The sequence below is a fragment of the Podarcis gaigeae genome, assembly GCF_964106915.1.
Source record: "Podarcis gaigeae genome assembly, chromosome: 4".
Lineage (NCBI taxonomy): Eukaryota > Metazoa > Chordata > Lepidosauria > Squamata > Lacertidae > Podarcis > Podarcis gaigeae.
Genome location: NC_139677.1, coordinates 104,651,966 through 104,675,350, shown reverse-complemented (window position 1 = coordinate 104,675,350; position 23,385 = coordinate 104,651,966). Strand labels below are relative to the sequence as shown.

At 41.6% G+C, this 23,385-nt stretch overlaps 1 protein-coding gene across 2 annotated transcripts in view; it reads right to left on the bottom strand.

Moving 5' to 3' along the window:
* LOC310843341 (uncharacterized protein) overlaps window positions 1-23,385 on the bottom strand; it is a 50,089-nt gene that overhangs the window by 13,361 nt on the left and 13,343 nt on the right. The window contains exon 6 of one of the 2 annotated variants that reach the window (XM_083736577.1): window positions 21,366-22,473. The exons of the other annotated variant lie outside the window; for it this stretch is intronic. Within the exon in view, the coding sequence (XP_083592703.1) occupies window positions 21,383-22,473 (1,091 nt within the window). The 3' untranslated portion in view covers window positions 21,366-21,382. Of the gene's footprint in view, window positions 1-21,365; window positions 22,474-23,385 lie in introns of those variants that run through there. 2 annotated transcript variants of the gene reach the window in all.

Genomic DNA, 23,385 nt, shown 5'->3' with positions numbered 1-23,385 from the left:
CCAACCCCCAGAGGGCCAAGTGGGCGGGGCCAAAGACATCTCCCTTGATTTTTTTATTTTTGTTGTTGTTCTGTTAGATAGCTTAACACAAACTGGTCCCCAATGCAGCAGCCAGACTCTGGGCTGGGATCCCTCTCTTTATTCCTGGCCTTTCTCTTCCACATTAACTTCCTTCCTCCCTGTGGGTTTTTTTTTTGGGGGGGGCTAGTGTCCACCTCCCCGTCCAGCTTTGGAAAACCATTTGCACCTGTTTCCTCTGTTGTGCAATGAGGCTGAGCGAATTCACACAGAGTCAAAGTCCCAGGGACTCCTTTGTTTAAACAAGGGAGATTTTTTTCTAAAAGGGGGGGCGGAGGGCCAAATGAGTTGGGGATCCTCTGATCTGCAGGAAGGAGAGCGTGGCAGACCTGGCCCCTCCCTGGCAGGACCCTCTCCTCCTCCCTGACTTGGGGTCCCCACCCCATGAGCAGATCAGGCCCCCCAGGCACCCTCCCCTGCTGCAGCCCTGGGACCCCCCCCCCGGTCTCCCCACTGCACCCTCTGGGGGGGAGAGAGAGGAGACTCACCAGATCCCAGGAGGGGACAGCGAGGCAGCCCTTGCAGGAGAGACACAAAGTAACACCCCCCTTCCTTGCAGGAAAGGACTGGGGAGGGAGGGGCCTTGGCTCGGGAGGACCAGCCCCCCCTTGCTTCCTGGCCTCTCTAGGAAGGCAGCTCAGTTCCCTTTAACCCTTGCCAAGCTGAGTCCCTCCAGCTCAGCCCTCTCTCACTTGGCAGAACCTCAGATTCTTATTATTTTTAATGGATTTAGGGGGGCAGCTGCCCCCCTGGCTACGCCAATGCCCAGATATCCTTTTGGGGGTGAGGCTCCTGGTTGGACTCTGAGCATCTCCCTCCCTTGGCCAGAAACCAGTGGAAGAGCCTGCAGGGAAAAGGGCTTTGCAGGAGGCAAGGAAGCTCCTCCTGGAATTCAGGAGTGGAGAGACAGGAGGGGATCCCAGGGTCATCTAGTCCAACCCCCAGCAATGCAGGAATCTCAGCTAAGCATCCATGGCAGATGGCCGTCCGATCTCTGCTGAGAAACCTCCAAGGAAGGAGAGTCCCCCACCTCCCAAGGGAGACCTTTCCCCTGCCCAACTGCTCTTAGATGTCCCTCAAGGCAGCGGGTCCTGAGTTCTAGCCCTGCTGAAACAATGGAATAAAATAAGCATCCATAATTAAAATGTGCTGCAAAACAATCCTATTGAAACAACACCGCAATTTACAGGAAGGAAACAACAGAGCATTATGTAGCAGATCATATTTTTGCTGTCTCAGAGGAGGACATTTCCCTTTTTCTTTTAGGGTCCAGTGTGCTTTGAAGATGTCGCTGTTCATTTCACGGAGGAGGAGTGGGCGTTGCTGGATCCTGACCAGAGAGCTCTGCATAAGGACGTCATGGAAGAGAATCGTGGGATCGTGGCCTCTCTTGGTAAGGCTCCCTGTGTGGTCGTCCTATCTGCCTGGAAATTCAAAAAATACCTCTATGTGACCAACCTCATATATTTTCACAGAGCTCAACAGAGCCCCCTATAACACCTGTGAACCTAACACCCCCACAATAAACAGTAAATTGCAGGGGGGTTTTTAACAATCTTCCTCAAATTATTCCTTTTTCTACCACGATTGGGCTGGTCTCAACTGCCCAGGCCATCTTAAATGTCAGCTTCAGAATTGTTAGGAAAGATAAGTAGTTTCAGGTTTTCTGTTTTTGTTTTTGCTCCTGTCAGTCTTGGGTTGACCAAAGAGACGACTGACATTGGAGATGGAGGGGATGCCATGACTGGGCCAAACAAAATTCATCCCAGAGAAGAAGAGCTAGGCTTATTGAATTTCAGGTAGAAGTAGCAGTGGTGATGATGATGATGATGATGATACAGTGGTACCTCGGTTTACAAACTGAAGGCCGGGGTATAAATTATAAATTATTATTATTATAACCCCCAGCCATTCAGGAATCTCTGCTAAATCATCCATGGCAGATGGCCGTCCGATCTCTGCTTAGAAACCTCCAAGGAAGGAGAGTCCACCACCTCCCAATGAGACCTTTCCTCTGCCCAACTGCTCTTAGATGTCCCTCAAGGCAGCGGGTCCTGAGTTCTAGCCCTGCTGAAACCATTGCACTGGCTGCCAAGGAGGAACCCAGCGAAGTTCAAAATAAATAAATCCTATTCTCAAAATAAATGAGTAATACTTTCCTATGCATGCTTTTTATACTAATATACAAAATATGCCATTTCCCTTTCCAGAAATGCTTAATTGCTAATTCAAAGGACTGAAAATGGATGGTTGTTGTTATGTTTAGGGAAGCTTTTAATATTTGATGGACTATTGTATTTTAATATCTTGTTGGAAGCCGCCCAGAGTGGCTTGGAAAACCCAGCCAGATGGGTGGGGTATAAATTATTATTATTATTATTATTATTATTATATTATTATTATTAATCAGGGGAGTGTTCTCCTTTCAAAAGTGGCAGGTGGAATATCCACGGTTGCTAATAGCATAGCATTGAAAGTGCAGGGAAATATGGGGAGCCCTAGAGCATCTGCTTGGCATGCAGAATGTCCCAGGGTCAACCCCTGACATCTCCTGCAAGGGCTGGACGAAATCCCTGCCTGAAACTCTGGGGAGCTGCGACGGGCTTCCGGTGGAGCGCAAGCTCATAGCAGGAGGGGATTTGCCGCGAGGAAAATCCCAAGCTATTTCGGGGGAGAGAAGGGGGTGTCGAAGGGCGCAGAGGCCCCCCAAATTACCTCTGGTGGGTGTCCAGAAGGCGAGGATCCCAGCAAGACCAACAGCAGCTTGCCCGGCCGTCAGGTAACTTCAATAAGAAGCGAAGAGTATGGCGGAGCTGAGCAGCAGGTCAAGGGAAGCCATTTCCTACCCTCCGAGTAGTGAAGCCCCGACCCTGCCGAGGCAAGCGCACCGCTCTCCAAACAAAGAAACCCGGGATTAAATTGAAGTGAGCGAATAGTTTAAGAACAAAAGAAATCCAGGGTGAGAAATAAGAGTATCAAGGAGTTCAGCTTTCGCCTGGAATCAGCACGGACGCAAGGTAATTCACGGAGCGGAGAAAGGGAAAGTGAAATACCCTAGCGACGTTTCTTTGTTTCCCTGAAGGGCTTTAATCTTTGGTCTTTAAGTAACCAAAGGGAAAGACACTTAATATCAAGAGACTGATTGATTTAAACAGGGGACAGAAAGTATTATTTACAAACTGGAAGTACTCAATGAGCTGAAGGGGGTAAAGAGAGGAAGCTCTCCACCTTGGTAATTAAAGAGTAAAGACAGTGAAAGCGGAAGAGAAGGTCCCTACGCCATTACAGAAGCCGAAGCGTGGTGACTAACAATTTATAACTAACAACGTACCCTGACAGACTGTACTGAAGCAAGTTATCTCTACTTACCAACCTATTTGGGATATTTTTGGAACGGGGTTATAGTAACATTTAACAGATATAAAGTGGAAACTCGGATACTCTCGCTTGAAGTCCCTCTCTTCTCCTACGAAGTCTGCTATAATAACAGACGACACCTAGTGGAGAGAATACAGTACCGCAATTTGGTCTTTTTTTTCTTTCCTTCTTTTTTTATAGACTCTATCTATTTTTGTGACTCCCCTATAGCCCCACGACTCTTTACTAACAGGAATACATTCTATACTTGGCAGATAGACTCTATTTTGATACCAGCTTCTCTTCATGAACTCTTTAAGTATTTTGGACTGAGGAGGTCATGTATATAGGAATTTGAAGGGAATATAAAACTGATCTTAAACGGTGACTTGACAATTGAGTCAAAGAGGAGGAAGAAGACTAAGTAAATACGTGGATTAGCCTGAATAGAGGCAAGAAGAGGAGAAAGAAGGCTGCTGGTCTGCCGGTCCGCTGAAATTATTACCAAACTATATTGGTCATAGCGGTATCATTTGGGGTCTGTGTAAATTTGGTTATTGTATTGTATTCAATAATCAGGTGAAGGGTCGTGGTTTTATAATTGTAATTTGGGGACAATGTCAAACACAGCAAAGAGGGGGAGGGGGGGACACCATCGGAAAGAAAGGGATCCAAACAAGAACAAGACTTTAAGGCAGATATACTAAGAATGTTTGCGGAAATTAAACAAAGCGAAAAAAAATTAGAAGTAAAATTAGAACAAGTAGACAATAAGATAGGGAAAATGGATTAAAAAATGGACGAAACAGTCAATGAATTAAAAGGGCAAATAAAGGAAGTGTTTAGGAGAACATAGGTAGCAGAAGAGGGACTGAAAAAGACGAGACTAGAATTGAAGGAGGTAAGACGTAAGGAAGAGAGGATTAAAGTAGAGGTGCTAGAACTAAGTAAAGCGCAAGAAGATCTGAAAGACATAATTGCTATGAATGAATTAAGACAGAGGGAGGTTAATTTAAGACTCAGAGCAGTTCCAGAAACAAAAGGAGAAAACATTAAAGAGAATTTGATAGTAGAATTAGCTCAATGGATGGAAATGCCAATAGAAGAGATGGCAAAATCAGTACAAACGGCATTTAGATTGAAAGTAAAAACAACCAGAGCTAAAAAAATTGTAGGAGACTGCCTGATTACATTTAAAGAAAAGGAAATGAGAAATATGATTTTGCAAAAAAAAGAGAGAAAAGACTGTGCATTAACGGGAATTACATAATAATTTTCAAAGATATACCAATTAGAATTCTGAAACGTAGAGAGCCATATAAAGCAATGGTACAGATGCTGAAGAAAAATAATATCGAGTTTAAATCGAGTTTCTGGAGGGCGTCTCATTTATGTACAGAAGTAAGAGGCATAGATTGACAAGTCCAGAAGAAACTAATAAATTCCTAAGAAAATATAAAGAACTGAGACTAGAAAAAGAGGAAGATAAAATAGGAGAGGCAGCAGGAGGTGTAGAGGAAGAGACAGAGGAGGAAACAGAAGGGACACGAGGAGAAGAAGAAGAACAGGAGGAAGAAGAAACAACTGAAATATAAAAAGGGAAGTAAATTAGGTTAAACTTAAGCACCATGGTGTTAAAGATTTGGAGCTGGAATATTAATGGGATAAACAAGAAGAAAAAACACAATAAAATTGAACAAATCTTGAAAAAAGAAAGTGTAGACATTATTTGCTTACAGGAGACTCATATAGCAAGAAAACATAAAAGAATTTTGATAAATAAAAGACTAGGAAATGAGTTCATATCATCTGACAAAGTCAAAAAAAGAGGAGTGGTCATCTATGTTAAAAAACAAATTGAGGCACAGCAAATCTTCAAAGATGAAGAAGGAAGGATAATGATGGTACAAATTAAATGGCATGGACAAAACCTAATTATAGTGGGGTTATATGCCCCAAATGATAATAAGTCTGAGTTCTATAAAACCTTGGAAGAAAAACTAGCTGATTATTTAGACCAAAAAATGCTTATATTGGGGGATATGAACGGGGTGGTTTCATTAGAAATGGACAGACTTAGAGATGGAGGGGGTAAGGAAGGGAAGCTGCCCAGAACTTTTTTCTCATTGGTCAAAAATTGTAACCTAATAGACGCCTGGAGACTTAGACATCCACTGGGAAAGCAATTCACGTATTACTCTGAGCCCAATCAGTCATTGTCCCGAATAGATCAGATCTGGGTCTCGAATGAATTAATACCAAGAATCATACGGGTAGAGATCCAGGCTAAAACAATATCTGATCATAATCCAATAAAGATGGAACTGAAAGGCCAGGAAGAAGGTACCTTTAGATGGAAACTGAAGGACTATCTCTTAGACAATCAAGAAATTGTAGAAAAAGCGCAGAAAAGGATGACAGAATTCTTTAAGGATAATATGAACAAAGGTACAAAAACTAAAGTGGTGTGGCATGCAGGCAAGGCAGTGATGAGGGGCTTTTTCATCCAGCAGAATGCCATTAAAAATAAAGGAAGGGAAAAAGGGAAAAAAGACATTCTGAAACAGATAATGGACAATGAGGAAAAGCTAGTCAAAAAGCCTAATAATAGGAGAATAAAAGAAAACATTAAAGTCTTGCAAGCCCAGTATGCAACATTAATAAACAGAGAAGTGGAATGGAACATCAAAAAACTAAAACAAAGAACGTTCGAGTTTGCGAATAAGTCAGGGAAACTCCTGGCGTGGCAGACTAAAAAAAGAAAGGAACAAAGTACAATAAATAAAATTGCAGTGGATGGAGAAGAAATAACTAATCCTAAGGAAATAAGGAAAGCTTTTCTAAACTATTATAGAGGATTATATAAAAACAGAGAGAGAAACAACCAGAGGAAAATAGAAAGATTTTTGAAGGACAAGCAGGTGCAGAAGAGAAAAAAGAGCAACTGAACATCCCAATAGAGATAGAAGAAATAAAATTAACAATAAAAGAATTAAAAAGAGGGAAAGCCCCGGGCCCGGATGGTTTCACGGCAAGCTACTATAAAGAAATGGAAACTATATTATCGACACCATTAAGAGAAGTAATGAATAACATCCTGAAAGAAAGAGAAATACCAGATACATGGAAAGACGCATTTATTACTTTAATCCCAAAACAAGATTCAGACCTGCTGCAAGTCAAAAACTATAGGCCGATTTCATTATTGAATGTTGATTATAAGATCTTTGCAGGAATATTGGCAAGTAGAGTTAAAAATATTTGGTTAGAATATATTCATGGAGATCAAGCGGGCTTTCTGCCTGGCAGGCAAATGAAAGACAATATTAGAAATATAATAAACACTATAGAATATCTGTCGGCCAGGAGCGAAAAGCAAGCTATATTGATGTTCGTGGATGCAGAGAAAGCATTCGATAATATAATTTGGGATTTTTTACTAAAACAGTTAGAATACATGGAGGTCGGCCCGGAATTTTTCAATGGAATAAAGGCAATTTACACGGAGCAAAAGGCAAAACTGATTATAAATAACGTGGTGTCAGAAGAAATAATGATAGCGAAAGGAACGAGACAGGGTTGCCCACTTTCCCCGTTGTTGTTTATAATAGTATTGGAAATACTTTTGAATTCAATAAGACAAAACAAGAAGATAAAAGGGATTACAATTGGTCAAAACGAATATAAAGTCAAGGCGTTCGCAGACGACTTAGTAATAACAACAGAAGATCCGATGAGCTCAACAAAAGAGATACTGGAAGAATTTGAACGATTCGGTAAGGTGGCTGGCTTCAAATTAAATAAAAGAAAGACTAAAATAATGGTGAAGAATATGGACTCGAAGGCAATCGAGGAAATGCAACAACAAACAGAAATAGAGGTGGCCAAAAAGGTGAAATACTTAGGAATATGGATAACCCCGAAAAATATAGATCTATTTAAGAACAACTATGAGCTGGTATGGAAAGAGATAAGGAAGGACCTTGAGAGGTGGGGGAAGTTGAGATTGTCATTCTGGGGTAGGATAGCCTTAATCAAGATGAATGTGCTCCCGAGAATGTTATTTTTGTTTCAGAATATACCGATAATTAAGGGCACCAAGATATTTAAAGAGTGGCAAAGAGAGATCTCAAAATATGTCTGGCAGGGCAAAAAACCAAGAATTTAGTTTAAACTCTTAACAGAAGCTAAAGAAAGGGGGGGATTTGCCCTGCCAGACTTGAAATTATATTACGAGGCATCGTGCCTTTGCTGGTTGAAAACGTGGATAAAATTGGAAAACAAGGAACTGCTAGATCTGGAGGGATTTGACAATAGAGTAGGATGGCATGCGTATTTATGGCATGAAAAGAGGAAAATCCATAAGGGTTTTGAAACCCACATCTTTAGAGGCCCTCTGATCGAAGTATGGGAGAGGAATAGATTTCTATTAGAACCTAAAGTACCACAGTGGCTATCCCCATTAGAAGCTATGAGTGTGAAAAAGGTAAATATGAGAGGTGACTGGATAACCTATGAACAACTGTTAATTAAAGTAGGGGGGGATATGGAAAATGAAACCGTATGACCAGGTTAAAGAAAAAGTATTTGATTGGCTACACTACTTCCAAATAAATGAAATGTTTAAGCAAGATATTAAAGAGAGAGGATATGCGGATAAAGATTCTAAATTCCAGACCGAAATAATAAACAATGACTATAAAATCCTATCTAAAATGTACAATCAACTATTAGAGTGGAATTTGATAGACGAGGAAGTGAAGTCGGTGATGATTCACTGGGCTAGGGACATCGGTCACAACATATATTATGAAGAGTGGGAGAAACTTTGGAAAAAAACCTTAAATTTACAGCCTGCATAACGTTAAAGGAGAACCTCATGAAGATGTTTTACTGATGGTATATAACTCCTGCAAAATTAGCAAAAATGTATAAAACCTGTAACAAATGCTGGAAATGCAGGGAAAAAGAGGGATCCTTCTTCCACATGTGGTGGGAATGCAGAAAGGTTAAGGGTTTTTGGGAAAGCGTATATAATGAAATGAAGAGTATATTAAGATACACCTTTGGAAAAAACCCGGAGGCTTTCCTGTTAGGACTAGCAGGAAGGGATATAAAGAATAATGACGGTAATTTTTTTCAATATGCAACAACGGCCGCAAGAGTCCTACTAGCTCAAAATTGGAAACAACAGAACATACCGACGGTTGAGGAATGGAGAACAAAATTGTTAGACTACGCGGAGATGGACAGATTGACGGGGAAAATTAGATATATAAAAGACCAAAGGTTCATTGATGACTGGGGGAAATTTGTGGAATATCTGGATAACATAAGTGAAGGTCAGATAACGCTAGTTGGGTTTAAAAAGGCTCTGTGAAAAAGTAGGAATATTGTCTAAAGAGAAAAGGAAGAAAAGAGAAAATAATGTCAATATAAACCAGGATTTGCGTAAACTTTTCAAATAAGGGCACGGATGATTTGTGGGGAAGCTGAAGGAAGTCTTAAAGAAAGAAATTTGTGATAACAAGATGTAAATATTTTTATTTTTGTTTGTTATGGTTTAAAATCAATAAAAATTATGTTTGCAAAATCGAAACTCTGGGGAGCTGCTGCCAGTCAGTGTAGACCAGGGGTCCTCAATCTATGTCCCACGGGTCAAATCCAGCCCTCCAGGGTCGTGAATCTGGCCTGCGCGGCCATTTCAGAACCCGCCAAGTGTCTGAGGCTGAAAGCATCTCGCCGGCCGCTCAGTCAGTCCCTGTGTTGTGCTGAGGTAAACGCCACAGGCGTGGTGGCGGCTCTACCAATGAAGGCCAGGGGGTTTCACTCGGGGACGGGCAGTGTTGTCTTTTGGCTTGAAGAGCGAAGTTCAGGTTAGTGGAGGAAGGCAGACTTGGGTCGATTCGGTTTCATTACGTAGACATTTACTTTAAAGGTGGGAGAAGGAAGTACAGTCCTGTTTCTGTGCATGGAGCAGCGGTCTTTCATCTCCTGTGGTTTACATGCTCTGAAAGTTGGGATCTGTTTTGATATTTCAATTTTAAAAGGATGGAGTGGAACCGGATATTGACCATCTTGTTAGCCTGGGGCAAGGGGCAGCAACCTTTCTCAGCCATGAGGCGGTCCACCGTCCCTCAGACCATGTGGGGGGCCAGACTATATTTTTTTGGGGCGGGATGAACAAATTCCTATACCCCACAAATAACCCAGAGATGCATTTTAAATAAAAGGACACATTCTACTCATCTGAAAACACACAGATTCCTGATTCCTGATACACACTGATTGCCAGGTGCTCAGGGAGGAACTCACCTGTTCCCACGTCCTTCTCTTTGCAGATGTGCTGCAAACTGTGTTGGAATGTGACATCAAGCTTTATTTACAGCGGAAAATAACAAAGAAACATGGTGTAGTGAAGTTAGTACATTTCAAGAAGCTGTTCCTTGTTCAAGCAGAGAATAAGGCTTTGTGGGAAATCAGCAAGCCACAAGAATTATGGGAACTAGGTCGTGTTGCTTTAAGCCGCAGACCAGCAGGCTCCAAGGGTGTGAAAGATTTATTATGGGAAAGGAATTCTCTGGGTGATGTGAAGGCTTGACACCTGTGATGGAAGTTATGCACATTCAAGCGGTGATGTTATCTATCTTTTAATTGCCCAAAGGAGGTGCATCTGCATAAGCTCCACTGAAGGGAGGAAACACATTTGATGTAGGCTCTGGAGCCTTAATTGGCCCAGCTGTCACAAGTTAAAATTATTAGCCCACAAGCTGGTCATTGGAGAATTTGAATGTAGCCAAGGGTTGTGATTGGACCTGGGGGTTCTGGTTCCACGTGCAAATTGGGAATAAAAGATCTTGAGAATGGCTGGAAAGGTGCCCTCTGCAATTCACAAATCCGCCTGGCTGCTAAGGTTCCACCTGGCAGCCGTCCTTTGTTCTTTTGTGATGAAGATTTTCTAAGACCTCTGAATGCGGATCACCGAAGGACTCTGAACTATCCTATCTTTGTCTTAGTGTGTAGAAGTGAGTATTAGTCAGTTATATTCTGCAATGTTATTATTTTTTCTTGCTTGTAATTCTACAAAAGATGTATCTGCTTTTTAGCATGTTTCTTTATGCTTTTTAAAATAAATTTTAAGAAAGAAACTTTCTCTTGTATTGTGTGCCTGTCCGTTGTTGTTGTTTAGTCGTTTAAATCCCCTTCATGGATCACTGCCTTGCCGTGGCGAAGGGGCTTGAATAACTCAGAGAAGCTATGAGCTATGCCATGCAGGGCCACCCAAGATGGACAGGTCATAGTGGAGAGTTTTGACCAAACGTGATCCACCTGGAGTAGGAACCGGCAAGCCACTCCAGTATCCCTGCCAAGAAAACCCCATGAACAAAGACAACAGGCATATAAAAGTGCCTGTCCGAGGGAATAGCTAATTCCAACGCCTAATTCCAACTTCTTGGTTGCGCTCTTCCTAAGAATTTCTGCCTGCAAGCTTGTGGAAGCAACTTGTAGTTTGGGGTTAACCGGTAACAAAGGAGCACAGCCGTCTCCCTTGGGCTGTGGCTTCAGGTAACCCTGGGATGAGGGAGTGGTGGCAGCCTTACCAGTTCTGTTTTGTCCTGATTCTGAAAAAGTAAAGGGTCTGCTCGCCCTGCTCCTGAAACCTGGACTGGCCGGAGCGCAAAGACAGGTGAGGGAGGGGCAAATGGTTGGGGACCCGTTTACCACACATGGCGTGAGCTGTCTTCCACAGCCGTCTCCTCCTCGGTCAAAGAGAACAAAGGATGGAAGTGATTTACAGACTGACCTCCATTCTTACACAGACAGTACAGAAGGTGTAAACGTGGATATCATGTTACACTAGCAATGGGAGAATGAAATACTGACAGTTTGGCCCCCAATTTGGTCCAAGACCAAAGCTGGCATCCCTCATGGTCCAGGAGTGCCAGGGACTCCGTGGTGGGGGCAGTGGGGGCCTCTTTGGCCCAGATTGGCCCCTGACTCTGAGGCATCTTTCCTCCCGCAGGACCTCCGATGTTACGCCCTGTGTGACAATGGGGAAGTGCGGAAACTAGCGGCCAACAGCATCCCTTCTCTGCTGGCCTTTGCCCTAAGGTCCCCCATCTCAGAGCAAGGAGCTCTCCCTCATGGATTCAGTCCTTTCATCACTTCCATCTCCCCAAGAGGCTCCCAAGGCTACTCATCCTCTGCAGTTGATAACAGACCTAACTGAAAAGAACGGCTTCCTCTTCTGGTGACACCAGAGAATTCTAGAAGACATTCACCCTTTCCATAGCATTATGGATGCACGATTCCCACAGACAAGTTTCTTGGCACGACAAGGGCCTTTGCTGGCCATAGAGTGTCCTCCTCAACATCCCCAACGAAGGAGCTGGGTTGCAAGAGCTGCAGCTAATGGGGGAGGCCTGTCCTCCCCCCTCCCATCTCACCTGGCTGCTAGGTAGGAAAGCAAGACCCAGAGAGAGTTGTGGGAAACCCCGAAACCAGCTTGCTCTGTGCCGGAGCCAAAGCTGTGACTAATGTAGAAGCAATCTGTTTGGGTGTTGATGCTATGAGCCCCTCTGTCCTACACTCCGGTTGTGTATGTGAGTAAATAAAACTAGATATCATAAAGACAACGCAGTCTCCACTGACCTTTGTTCCAAGGAAACTGAATCTGGAGAAGCGCCTGGGACCCCTGGAATCTCAGCGCTCAGGGACTGGGGGAGTTTGCAAATACACACACACACACACACACACACACACACACACACACAAATAATTTGTGCCTGTGCTCCTAATAGATAACTAAGTGTGAAGAGCATGTCATGTGCTTTAGCAACAGCCCTCCTGTAAATAAGGAAATGCAACCTCCATTGCTGGTCAACTCAAAAAAGCAACAAGGGAATCTGCTCTGGTGTCCCATGAGGTCTGTGGGGCCCTTAAGTAAGAGGAGCCACTTTTAATATCTGAATTAAATAAATTTTAATATAATCAAAAATTCAAATTACATTGTACAATTTCAATTAACACCCCCCCCCCCGGTTTATAACACCTCTGTTTCTTTTGCTTATAATTTTGTATTCCTTATATATTAAAATGAAGGTTATAACATTTGTCTCTTCCTTCTCATTTTTACCTCATAATTGTATTTTCTACTTGTATTTGTCCTCTGTAAGTGTATCACTCAAATCCTGCCAGTGAGTTCATTTCTACACATTGTTAAAAGGTTCCCAATCTTTTTAAAAGTCAGTTTTGTCCTTATCTTTAAGTCTCTCAGTTAGCTTTGCCATTTCAGCGTATTCCACCAACTTTTCTTGCCAGTGTTCTTTCGCTGGTATTTCATCGCCTTTCCATCTTTGAGCTAGAAAAATTCTGGCCGCTGTTGTCACATACATGAATGGATTATTCTTAATTTTTGGTAAATCCTGCCCTAAAATATCTAATAAAAATTCTTCTGGTCTTTTAACAAAGGTTATCTTAAACATTTTAATTTCATTTCATTATACATCATCTCCCAATAGGTGGAGCCAGGTGGGCCCAGGTCCAGGTGGGAGGGGGTTGCCATGGTGACAAGGACCGGTAAAAGCCACAGACTTGCAGGCGGCCATTTTGGGTTAGCAGTGAGGCGAGTGGAGGAGAGAGCAGTTGGTGGCAGTTGACGGAGGACAAGGCAGTCAGTGGATTCTTATTTTCTCAGTTTCTTATTTCATTTATTACTTCTTCTTCTCTTCTTGAAGATGTGCCACAGGCTTTCTTCATCCAGCAATGGTGACTATTGGAGGAAACAAGAGCAGGGCGAGCATAGCTGTCAACGTTTCCCTTTTTTTTTTAAGGGAAATTCCCTTATTCCGAAAAGGATCCTCGCAAGGAAAGGGAAAAGTTGACAGCTATGAATGAGGGAGAGGATCTCAAAGACCTGCTCCCTGCTGCCAGGACTCTCACTTGCGAGGAACGTGACAGCCTGACTTTTGCTGGAGCCAGAACAAGATCTCTTGCTCCAGGTGATGCCGAGCTGCCAGGCAGCTGCCCTGAGAGGCCTCCACGCCCTTCAGGTGTCCAAGCACTGGACAGCGGAGGCCATTCTGGGGAGGGACCCCCATGGGGAGGTGGGGGCTTTGGGGGAAGGGTTGTCCGTCTGCCGGAGAGGAGGACCTTACTGGCCTAGGCTCACGTATCCTGTTTGAAAGGGGAATCATCTGAGGGACTTCCTGTGGAAATCTGGGTCAGGAATGCCGTTCCTACAATGGAGGCACTGCTATACTATGGAACTGTAGTAGGCTCCAATTTGGACTTTATGAACATATGTGGAAAAGAAACTAGCAGACACTTGGTCTTTATGAATGAAGTGATTTATTGGGATTTCCGTCTATATTATTGCACTTTATGTGTTGTTTCTGTGCAAGATAAACATTTGATATTGTGATAAGAATATATAGAAGAGTATTGTTTATGTGAATGCACAGCCGGTTACGTCTTGTGTTTGTCAAATGTATTTCACATAACGCAAGGTTTGATGTTGTTTTGCAAATTCCTAGAATGGAGGCACGTGCAACAGGTCAGTCGCGATCTGCTGGTGGATCCACAACTCTGGTCACTGCTCCCTGAGAAAAGCTCAACAACTCTGGTCAAAGACAATGGGTAGATGACTGGCAGGTTTTTTATTACTGGGAGTAGATCTCAGCATCTTGCAATTTGGATGTCCCTGCTATAATGCATAGGTAAAGGTAAAGGGACCCCTGACCATTAGGTCCAGTCGTGGCTGATTCTGGGGTTTCGGCGCTCATCTCTCTTTATTGGGTGAGGGAGCCAGTGTACAGCTTCCAAGTCATGTGGCCAGCATGACTAAGCCGCTTCTGGCAAACCAGAGCAGCGCACAGAAACGGAAGGCGAAGGGGTAGATTTAAGAGACCAAATTCCCAAGGGCATAAAACCTCTTCAGTCAGTTTAAAATCCACTTTCCCAATTTGATGTCCTAAGACATATACCTCATTCAGCCCACATTTTACCAGCTTCCTCACATAAATCTCAGAGGACTTTGTCAAAATCCTTATTGAACTAGAGATGCACTATTTCCACAGCAGTCCACTAATCAACAAAGTTTGTAACTCCATCCAAAAAAAGAAAAGGAGGAGAGATTTCTCTGGCTTGTTTGTGAGAAAGCCATGCTTTCATCCTTTATGTTGTAAAATCTTCAGATGAAGGGCAAATAAATTTTAAAAAGAATAAATGAGGATATTGACATGTGCAAAGCAAGGCGATTTATGTATTTATTTAATCTGTAAACCACCCGACCCAGTGATGCCGACTTGAATAAAATATTGGTGGAGGGCCAGGTAAGTCCCGCCTTGCACTATCAATCACATGATGCATGCACACCATTTGAATGGCAATGTCTATAATGGCAGCAACTTTTTATAAAGTAATACTTTGAGCCCGTAGTTCAATTTCCCAGCAGCTCCCCTTGCCCCAGAGACACTTCTAGCATTCCATCTCCTCTACCTGTGGCATTGTTTTTTTTTAAATAATTTTTTATTAGGATTTTTTTTTAAAGGTTACAGAAAAAAAGAAAAAATATAAGTAGTTAAAACAGAACAATCAAAAAAGAAAAAGAAAGAACAATACATAGAAAACAAGCATCATCAAAAAACAGAGAAGGGGAAAAAAAGGAAACAAGTCAAACCTTTACATCACTTGCTTTCATTCGCTTCCTTCCGTGACCTTCTCGTACCTCCCATTTTTTTATTCTAATTGAGTTAGATATTTCAGCAAATCCTTTCCAGCTTTGTTTTTATCTTAATAATTTATCTTAATATACTGTAATTTTGCATTCTCTTCTTTCACCAATTCATTTTTGCATAATCCTTTATATCTTTTCTGCTAAAACCACATAATTTTATTCCAACATCTTTCTAACATTCCTTAATTTTACAATATTTCTGAAGATAAACTTTAATTTTTTTCCAATCTTCTTCCACCGACTCTTCTCCTTGGTCTCGGATTCTGCCAGTCATCTCAGCCAGTTCCATATAGTCCATCACCTTCATCTGCCATTCTTCCCGGGTGGGTAGATCTTGTGTTTTCCAATACTTTGCGATAAGTATTCTTGCTGCTGTTGTGGCGTACATAAAGTTCTATCCTCCTTTAGCACCAATTGGCCGACCATGCCCAGGAGAAAGGCCTCTGGTTTCTTCTGGAAGGTATATTTAAATACCTTTTTCATTTCATTATAAATCATCTCCCAAAAGGTCTTAATCTTTGGGCATGTCCACCAAAGGTGAAAGAATGTACCTTCAATCTCTTTACATTTCCAACATTTATTATCGGGCAGGAGATAAATTTTTGCAAGCTTGACTGGTGTCATGTACCACCTGTAAATCATTTTCATTATATTCTCTCTTAAGGCATTACATGCCATAAATTTCATACCTGTGGTCCATAACTGTTCCCAGTCAGCCATCATAATGTTATGTCCAACATCTTGTGCCCATTTAATCATAACAGATTTAACCGTTTCATCCTGTGTATTCCATTTCAACAGCAAGTTATACATTCTTGACAAATTCTTAGTTTTAGGATCTAACAATTCTGTTTCCAATTTTGATTTTTCCACCTGAAAACCAATTTTCTTATCCAAATTATAAGCCTCCCTTATTTGATAATGAAGCCAGTCTCGTACTTTGTTTTTTAATTTGTCAAAACTCTGCAGTTTTAATCTGTCTCCTTCTTGTTCCAAAATTTCCCAATATTTCGGCCAATTTGCCTCCACATTGAGTTTTTTCTGAGCCTTAGCTTCCATTGGTGACAACCACCTTGGAGTTTTATTTTCAAGCAAGTCCTTATATCTTATCCAAACATTGAACAGTGCTTTCCTGACAATATGGTTTTTAAATGCTTTATGTGCTTTGACCTTATCATACCACAGATATGCATGCCACCCAAATACATTATTGAAACCTTCTAAATCCAAAATGTCCGTGTTTTCAAGAAGCAGCCATTCTCTCAGCCAGCAAAAAGCGGCTGATTCATAATAAAGCTTCAGGTCTGGCAGGGCAAATCCCCCTCTTTCTTTAGCGTCAGTTAAAATCTTAAATTTTATTTGAGGCTTCTTGCCCTGTCAGACAAATCTAGAAATGTCTCTCTGCCACTTCTTGAAACAGTCCATCTTGTCCAAAATTTGCAATGTTTGAAACAGATACAACATCCTTGGCAATACATTCATCTTTATCGCAGCAATTCGGCCTAGCATTGATAACTTCAAATTTGACCATATTTCTAGATCCTTTTTCACTTCCATCCAACATTTTTCATAGTTATCTTTGAATAAATTCACATTCTTAGCAGTCATATTAACCCCCAGGTATTTCACTTTCTTAACCAATGTTAATCCTGTCTCCTTCTGAAACCTCTCTTTCTCAATCACTGTTAGATTTTTCTCTAACACCTTAGTTTTCAGCTTATTCAACTTAAATCCCGCAACCTGACCAAATTCATGAATTAATTGCAATACTCTTTTAGTACTGGATTCTGGCTCCTTTAATGTCAAAACTAAATCATCAGCGAATGCTTTCAATTTATACTGTTTGGCTCCGACTTGTATACCTTTAACCAATTGGTCCCTTCTAATCATATTGAACAAAACCTCCAGTACCGATATAAAAAGCAATGGGGAGATTGGGCAACCCTGTTGTGTTCCTTTCTCAATCTTAAATTCTTCTGTAATTACATTGTTCACAATTAATTTAGCTTTTTGTTCTGAGTAAATTGCACTTATACCGTTTTCAAAACCTTGGCCTTCCCCCATTCCCTGTAATTTTTTCTTCATAAAGCTCCAAGAAATATTGTCAAAGGCTTTCTCCGCGTCCACAAATATAAAAACTGCTTTAGTGTTAATATTCACTTGTAATTTTTCTAAAATATTAGTTATATTCCTTGTATTATCTGACAAGTGTCTCCCCGGGAGAAAGCCCGCCTGATCTTTATGGATTTCTTCTACCAATACCTTTTTAAATCTTTTAGCCATGATTTCAGCAAAAAAATTGTAATCCACATTGAGCAAAGATATGGGGCAGTAATTCTTAAGCTGTGTCTTCTCAGACTCTATTTTCGGTATAAGTGTAATATAGGCTTCTTTCCACAACTCTGGTGCCTTTTCCCCCTCCAGTATTTCATTGCAAACTTCCTTCAAAGGCTGTACTAGCCATTCTTTCAAAACTCTATAATATCTTGAAGTCAAGCCATCCGGCCCTGGAGATTTGCCCAATTTCATATTCTGAATAGCTCCTTCCACCTCTTGATCTGTTATTTTATAATTCAGCATTGACTTATTCTCTTGAGAGATTTTTTGTAGTCCATTTATTTTCAGAAATCGGTCAATGTCCATTTCTCCAGTGTATATAGCTGTTTAAAATACTTTTGAAAACACTTCCTGATCTCCACAGGATTCTGTATATTCTTTCCCTCCACTTCCAAATTGGTAATAGTATTAAGCTTTTGTCTTTTTTTCATTTGCCAAGCCAGCAGTTTCCCGCATTTGTTAGCCGATTCAAATGTCTTTTGTCTCATATGTTTAATCTTCCATTCTATTTCCTGATTTATCAATTTCATATATTGTACTTGATATAACTTTATCTCTTTCAGGATCTCCTGTGATTTTGGTTTTGCTCTCAGTCTCTTTTCTCCTTCATTAATTTTCTCCAAAATTTTATCCTTTCTTTCGTTTTGAGCTCTCTTCTTAATTGCATTTTGTTGTATCAGAAACCCTCTCATAACTGCTTTACATGCGTCCCATATTACTCTTTTTTCAACAGTGGTCAAAATAGTCTCTCAAGGTTTTTTGAGCCTATTTAATCACTCCTTCATTCCTAAACAAGGTGTCATTCATCCTCCATCTAAAGGAACCAATTGGTGTTAGTTTCATTTCCATCTTCACCGCATTGTGGTTGGAGCAGGTTTTGGGGCAAATTTCCACTTTTTAAATCTTCAGGGCCAGCCCCCTAGTTACCCAAATTTGGTCAATTGTGGTCCATGTCATTTTGGCTTCAGAGAAGAAAGTTCCTTCTCTTCCCAAGGGATTCTTAGTTCTCCAAATGTCAGCAAGGTCCATATTGTCAGCCATGTCAAAAAACGTCTTTGGTAATCTGCCATCTTTTGTAACCACCAGTCTCTGGGTCTTATCCATATTAGTGGACACCACTCCATTCAATCTCCCATCAAGATCATATTATAGTCCAAGTAGTCCATCAGAGTTTCATGCAACTTCTTAAAAAACTCCGATTTCCCCTCATTTGGTGCATAAATGCCTAATATCAAAAACTTCTCTCCTTGTGATTGAATTTCAATTGCAACAAATCTTCCTTTGTCATCTTTAAATAAGAATTTCGGTGACAGGCTCTCCTTTGCATAAAGTACTACTCCTCTTTTCTTAACTTTATCCGATGAAATAAATTCATGTCCTAATCTTTTGTTACTCAGAATCTTCCGATGTAGCCTTGTCACATGTGTTTCTTGTAAATCAAATCCAATTGTTCTTTTTTTAATAAATGAAAGACTCTCCGCCTTTTTTCCGGGGAGTTCAGTCCATTCACATTCCAGCTTAATACTTGCAGTGTCATGATGTAATTACTCTGCTTTTCCTCCACCAGCACCCAGTACTTTGTCTATATCTGTCGGTGGTGTTGATTTCCCTCTTTTTGGTGAACTCTTGTCCAAAACTTCTGGCTCTTTTCCAAGTTCTTTCTGCAGATCTTCGTGGTTTCCCAAAAACTTGTCTTTTTCCTCAACTGATCTTATTTTTATCTTTCTTCCTTTGTAACTAAAAGATAGGCCTTGGGGGAATTCCCACCTGAAAATGATTTTGTTCCTTCTCAGAAGGGCAACCAAATCTCCAAAATTGGATCTAAGATCCAAAAGATGTTTCGGTATGTCTTAAAAAATTTCCACTCTTGATTGCTGAATTATCAAAGGATTCTGAAAGTGCAAACCCAAAATTTGGTCTCTCTCTTCTTTAGATCGGAGGGTAATCAGACAGTCCCTTATTTTGATCTTCTTTCCTCCTTTTCCTAGTCTGAAGGCCCTCACAATTTTAAATTCTTCTTGTTTCAGATCCGACTTCCAAAACTCTGCAAATTCCTGTGTCAAAAAGTCTATCAGGGTGCCCTCCTCCAATTCGGGTACAGCTCTAATCCTTAAGTTCGTCTGTTTTTCCTTCAATTCAATCATAGACAGCATCAGTTTATGGTCTTCAATTTGTTTCTGTAGGTCTGGAACCTTCTCTGTTTCCAGTTGTGTTATCTTGAATTCCGCAGCAGCAGCTTTCTCCTTAGCTTCATCTGCAGTCTGTTGGATCAAAGTGGATTCCTGCAACAATTTCTGAATAGATTCTGTATTAGTGTTGACCTTTTGTCCCAAACTGTTTAAAGTTTCTGTATTTAAGTCAATTTTAGTGGTTGCAGTGTCGACCTTCACTTTTGTCTCATCCACAGTCGTTTTGGTCTCTTCGACCCTCTTATTTGTCTCCTCGACCCTTGTACTGAGTTGCACCAAAGATTCATTAATCTTGGCCAGTGCGTTCGCTAAAGCATCTTCTGAAGACATTCCACTAGACTTAGGTTGTGTTGGTACAGTCGCAGATAAAGTAGTGAGACCAGCAGCTGATTGCCTTCGCTGCCCCAAGGTCTTCCCAGACCTTATTGTTCTGTCTGGGAGTGACAAATCTACTTTTTCTTTCCCATCTGCCATAACACTTAAACAATAGAAGAGCCAAGGTCACCCAGATACACAGTTTCTGTTTACCAGTGGAAAATTCCCCTTGCAGCAATTTCTAAAACTCCCTCTAGGGGGAAACAGTTGCAATAGTCCAAAAAGGAAATAACCTTTTAAAACTCCAACCGGGAAAAATAAACAGTTCCAATTTTTGTTACTTTCCAATTACTTTCTCTCGTTTTTGCAAACAAAGTAGGATAACTGATCACAATGTATCTCTCTTGCTGTCAGCAAACCTTCTATTGACAGTTAGAGCACAGTTCAAAAGACGACAGTCTTTGTCTACTGTCTACTGGCAGACCGTTCCCAAGTTTGAGCAGTGGATTTTAAGCTCTTTCCCTCTCTCTTGCAGGTATACACAGTCCAAAACGTCCCCCCTCCTTCCCTGCTTCCTAGGAAGGGGGTTCAGAACTTTATTGTGTTAGAAGTCAGTCCTTTCCAGGCGAAATCCCAAAGCTTTAGCTTAAAGTCTGTTTGCTTTTATCTATTTACAAAAGCGGAAGGCGGACATCCTGTTTAGACCACCCCGCTTCGTTATCCAATTAAGTCTTTTTTTCCTCCTTTTTAAATAAATCCAATTTCCCCTACTCACAGGTAATTGCTTTTTGTAGTCGAATTGTCCCAGGAAAAAATCAGCGCTCTACGGCAACGGCTATGTGGCTTCGCTCCGTGAAAGAAGCAGTTGACTCACAGCACCGCGCCACTCACCCCGCTTTGCTCCGGAGCCCGTAAATGGGTTTTCTTGCGAACTGGGGTGCAAAGGGTGCCTGCCGAGTCCCATGCTCACAGGCTTCATCCGCCTGTGATTTTTAAAGGGTCCCCGCTTCACCATAGCGGTGCAGACCCAATTTCCACAGAGCTGGTCCCTCCGAATCAGAGGGAATCCGCCATTTGCCAATGGCGCTAACCTGGAAGTCCTACCTTTCAGCAGTGGGGAAAGTGACCTCTTCACAACGGACTTCCATTTGGAATGGCCCCAGCTCCCAGCCCCTCTAGACGGTCCAGAAGGATGTTATGGTCATTGTATCAAAGACCGCTGAGAGATCCAGCAGAGCCAGGAAACAACTCTCACTTTGTCCCTAGCCCGCTGGAGATCATCAACCAGTGCGACCAAGGCAGTTTCAGTCCCATGGTGAGGCCTAAATCCCGATTCGAAGGGATCCAAAAAGGTGCGTCTGCCTGGTTCCTAAAGCTGTATAATGGTTTTTCCCACCATTGTATGGATTCTTTGATGGTAAGTAAGACTGGTACGCTGACTGAAGCTCTTTCCACATTCCATACACTGATAGGGTTTCTCCCCTGTATGAATTCTTTGATGGGAAGTGAGATTGGAGCTCTGATTGAAGCTCTTTCCACATTCCACACACTGATAGGGTTTCTCCCCTGTATGAATTCTCTGATGCATAGTTAGATTGGAGCTCTTCCTGAAGCTCTTTCCACATTTCACACACTGATAGGGTTTCTCCCCCGTATGAATTCTTTGATGGGAAGTGAGAGAGGACCTCTGATTGAAGCTCTTTCCATATTCCACACACTGATAGGGTTTCTCCCCTGTATGAATTCTCTGATGCGAAGTGAGATTGGAGCTCTTCCTGAAGCTCTTTCCACATTTCACACACTGATAGGGTTTCTCCCCTGTATGAATTGTGTTATGGGAAGTGAGATCACAGCTCCTCCTGAAGCTCTTTCCACATTCCACACACTGATAGGGTTTCTCCCCTGTATGAATTCTTTGATGGGAAGTGAGAGAGAAGCTATGCGTGAAGCTCTTTCCACATTCCACACACTGATAGGGTTTCTCCCCTGTATGAATTCTTTGATGGGATGTTAGAGAGGAGCTCATATTGAAGCTCTTTCCACATTCCACACACTGATAGGGTTTCTCCCCTGTATGAATTCTTTGATGGGAAGTGAGACTGTGGCTGCGACTAAAGCTCTTTCCACATTCAAAGCACTGAAAAGGTTTCTCCCCTGTATGAATTCTTTGATGGGAAGTGAGATCGCAGCTCCTCCTGAAGCTCTTTCCACATTCTACACAGTGATAGGGTTTCTCCCCTGTATGAATTCTTTGATGGGAAGTGAGAAAGGAGCTCTTACTGAAGCTCTTTCCACATTCCATGCATTGATATAGTTTCTTTCCAAGGAGATTTTGTTGATGGGAAGTCGAATAGGAGCTCTGACTGAAAGTTTCCCCACACTCCAAATTTTTACATGGCTTCTCCTCTCTGGGGATTTTGTCGTGGTCACCTTTGTTCTCGATTTCCAATTCATCACCATCTGCAATGGAAACAAAAAGGGATTAGAGCCTCAGGAACAAATGGAGAAGATCTGAAGGGAGTTGGCTGTGTGTTCATTACCTGTGTTGTTTGTTTATTATGAGATTCTGATGAGTTGTTGAATGTTGCTTTGTTATACAGTCGTGGTCAAAATTGTGGACAACTTCCGGAAAAAAGTGTATTTCAGAGGTTTGATGGCTCAAAACACCACTTCTTTTGGAGTAATTTCATAAAATTATATATCAATGGAAAGATAATTTAATCAAGAATGTAATCCAACAAAGTTTGTTCAATTACCTGTATTTTATCAAACGTTATAGCCAATAACCAAAAAAGGAAGCACAACTTGCTTAGGTTGACTTTTTTTTGGTGTGTTATGTGATTGCTATCAAGTTGGTTGGTTTTTTGTGTTCTTTCATTTAGTGAGGTTGTAAAACATAATAAAATTATAGAAATGGCACAAAGAGTTGACTGGTCACCCAGAAAGCGATGTAAGATTCTAATATTAAGTGAACAAGGCTACAGTTATGAAGAAATTAAATGAAAGATTGGGGAAAACAAAACCAAAGCTGCCCTTTCTATATTTTTGAAGGGGTATAAGGAGACTCAGTCACTACAAAATCTGACTGGTAAAGGCAGGAAAAGGTGCACAAAGGCAAGTGACGATGGACGAGTGGAGAGACTGTCCCTACATGACAGAAGAAAATCTTCTGGGTGTATACAAGATGACATGACACAATATAATGGGAAGTTGAGTGCAAGGACTGATCGAAATGTTAGAATTCTAAGAAAATAGCCATGGTAATCTCTCAAGCAAAAGTTGAAAAGATTAAACCCATGTTAACTGGACAGCGGAACAATGGGACACTACCTTGCTTGGTTGTGATGGCATGAAATACGTGAGTTTCTTTAA